We start from the raw sequence: 2,996 nt of genomic DNA, 5'->3' as shown, positions 1-2,996 counted from the left end.
CGCCTCGTAAATGGTCCCGTTCGCCTCCCCTGCGGGCACACCAGCGCCCTGGTAGAGAGAAAGCGTCGTGGCCCCTCGCCTCGCTGTGGTGTGGGCTGCCTGGTTGCCCTCGGTGCCCATTGCTGCCGAAACAGCTGTGCTGAAGAAAGGGGCATAGGAAGCCTGGAGAATATTCTGGAGAGCGCGCCGGTGAGGTTTGTGAGGAAGGAGTGCTGGTGGCAGCAGCTTGAAGCCAGGAGGGTGGTGTTGGGTGTTGTTCCGTGTCACAGGCCGGAGTGCAGCTGAGTGGGGTTAGCTGGCTGTGGGGGGACTGATGGACACGCTCACCCCTGTGGTGGGACTGGTCAGACTTAATTTTTTGAAGCTTAAGCGATGATGGTGTTCAGCGCACAATGACCTGGGACACAGCATCGTCACTCGTAGTCGTGTTTGACGTCCTTTCCTTCTAGCCCATGGAACACAAGGTCCAGGGAGATAACGGTGGTTCTGTGTGTATGTGTGTGTTTCTTTAATCTCTTCTTGCTGGGGATTTCAAAGGATGGTGCAGTAATCGTGTAGGAGTAATCCTAAAGAAACTGGGGGGGGGGGGGAAATCCCTACTATAAATTCTCCTTCAACATTTGCTTAAAACTTGGTATTTCAGGCACTAAACACATCTACCAGCCCGCAGTATAGGATTCTTGGACATCAGGGTTTACACGGCAGCCCCACTAGTGTTGCACTAGTATCCAGTTACTCCTCTCTCAGATGTTGATCTGTTTGTCCTCCAGGAGCCACTTCTGTGAGCTCCTACAAGGGATCTTTCATACGCCATGAGTTTTGCTTTCTCATCAGCCCCATAATTCTGTGTCTTGTCTTTTACCAGGTAGTTAAATCTATTTTTTTAAGATTTAAGTGGCATTTCATATTGGTCATCTACGGAGAGGACAAAGGACACTTTGTAGAAGAAAACTGGTAAGACAGTAAAACACATACGTATATAAAAAATACCATATTTTGGCCTTTGTAATTCTCCCTGTAAATTCAGCGGAGTGCTTCATCATGGTACGAGATTCTTCTTTAAAAAAAATGCGGAGATGTGGATAATAAACAATGAAGACAGCACTGAAGAGCATGGTCAGCCTCCTGACCAAAATTGTAGTTATGAAAAGTTTTGTCTACGGGAATCAGAATAGATCTTCTGTGTACATGGATGGAAATAAGTGTTTGCAAGACTGACGCCTTAAGTGGGTGCTACAGGAGGCAACAGCAGAATATGAAAGTCAGATTTGAAAAGGGGGAAAGATGTTGCCCAATTTCACACTTTTAACAGATCTGTGACAGACTTCTCAGATAAGGAAGATATTTAAGTCTTACTTTTGATAGGCTGATTATACCTATAAAATATAGAGGGGAGCTTAAACTAAATGCAAGCTTTAATTTCATGGGTTAGGAATTGGGCAGTGAAACCAGCCACTGAGAAAAGAAAACACTAGAGCAGGAATTTAATTTGGGAATGTTGTATACTTCAGCCATTGGAAAGAACTTTCATTGAATTTTAAAAATCCTTAAAGAATTGCGCAGTTTGATGGCTTTGTTAACATGCACCTTTATTATTATCCTAGCATGGCCAGCTCTAACGTCATTTCTTCACGGTTTATTCCAACGTTTTGATAAAAGAGTGCAAAGATCTTTCTTGGAAGATGCATCGTGAAATACAGAAAATGAGGGAAATTGCCCTTGTTTACCTCGACAGAAGTGGTGGCCTTCAGAAATTTGTGCACGATTGCAAAAAATATAATGGTATTACTCACTCAATAGATAGTCTCTTAAATTGATACGTAATGTTACACAAATCTCTGTTATTTTTATTTAAGATATTTTTTGCTCCTACAGATGCAAAACAAAGTTATGCTGTTTATCGTTTCATTATTTCAATAAATCCTTCTGATATCGCTGAATTAGATGCAACTCTTGGAAACTACATTCTTCATAATCCCATGCAAGCTGCACAGATTTTTCAGTCAGTAAGTATATATTTATAGTCAAGAGTAGACAAAAGTACATCTATAATTTACCTAGACTTTTCTTTGTAAAATGAAGTTATTTTTCAATCACAGGTATGTTTCGTAGCTATTAAGACATTATCACTAATTGAACAACTACAGACAGAGGCCCAGGTGAGTCTGGATTGTTTTCCTCCATTTAGATCTTAAATCTTTTAGGTATGGTGAAGTACTAACAAATATTATTTTTGTACTACCTTTTCAGTTTTCACTTCCCCTTTGGTTGGAGTATTACTTGTAACTAAAAATAGCTGGAAGTCTTACCCAATCATATTGCAAGAATTTTGAGATAATTAATATGGAACCTAATTACTCTTACACTTAGTGCATTTCTGAAATTTTTTTTCTAATAGCTACATATGACATTGTGACTTTGTCCATGTAAGTAACGCAATTTTAAATAAAAAAATATTTTTATGATATTAATGTAATTGTGTTTCTTGTTAGATTAGTATACTGCTGAAACCAACACATTTGCCACCTTTACCAAGCTATGTTCTGAGTCTTTCTGCGTTTCCCTTTAATTACACATCTCAAAGATTTTATACGTCTGAAGGAATAGCGATTGCAATGGGAACTGTAACAAAATACACACAAGGAGCAAGATTTCTTTGTACTGAGGAAACCTGTCCGTTTTCTGAAGGTATTTAAAAAAAAAATGAAATCAGTACTATTTCAAAAGCTTCTTAATAATTTTGATAACAGAGATTAAAAACCTAGCATGAAAAAGGCATTTTCCTATGCAGTCTTATTATGCAGACACTTCTGTAATTAGCACAGCATGATTTTTACTAATTGAAAGCAGTGGACCTTGCCAGTGGTTGGTCAGCATTATTAAATGTTTTGAGAGCACAGCTATGCCAACAATCCATTTTCCTAATGCTGAAGATAGTTTACATGAGAATTATGTCGCCAATATAATTTAATAAATTATCTGAAAGAAAAAAAGCT

At 39.0% G+C, this 2,996-nt stretch overlaps 1 protein-coding gene across 1 annotated transcript in view; it reads left to right on the top strand.

The window, feature by feature from the left end:
* Nucleotides 1-1,682: 1,682 nt before the first annotated feature.
* The window catches only part of MCMDC2 (minichromosome maintenance domain containing 2), a 9,702-nt gene continuing 8,388 nt past the window's right edge, over nt 1,683-2,996 (top strand). Inside the window, exons 1-4 of the mRNA XM_010292638.1 lie at nt 1,683-1,782; nt 1,876-2,006; nt 2,100-2,159; nt 2,493-2,688. Of these exons, the coding sequence (XP_010290940.1) occupies nt 1,683-1,782; nt 1,876-2,006; nt 2,100-2,159; nt 2,493-2,688 (487 nt within the window). The remainder of the gene's footprint in view (nt 1,783-1,875; nt 2,007-2,099; nt 2,160-2,492; nt 2,689-2,996) is intronic.

The sequence above is a fragment of the Phaethon lepturus genome, unplaced genomic scaffold (assembly GCF_000687285.1).
Source record: "Phaethon lepturus isolate BGI_N335 unplaced genomic scaffold, ASM68728v1 scaffold14798, whole genome shotgun sequence".
Classification (NCBI taxonomy): domain Eukaryota; kingdom Metazoa; phylum Chordata; class Aves; order Phaethontiformes; family Phaethontidae; genus Phaethon; species Phaethon lepturus.
Note: the sequence above shows the minus strand (reverse complement) of the source record. Positions and strands in the feature narration are given on the sequence as shown.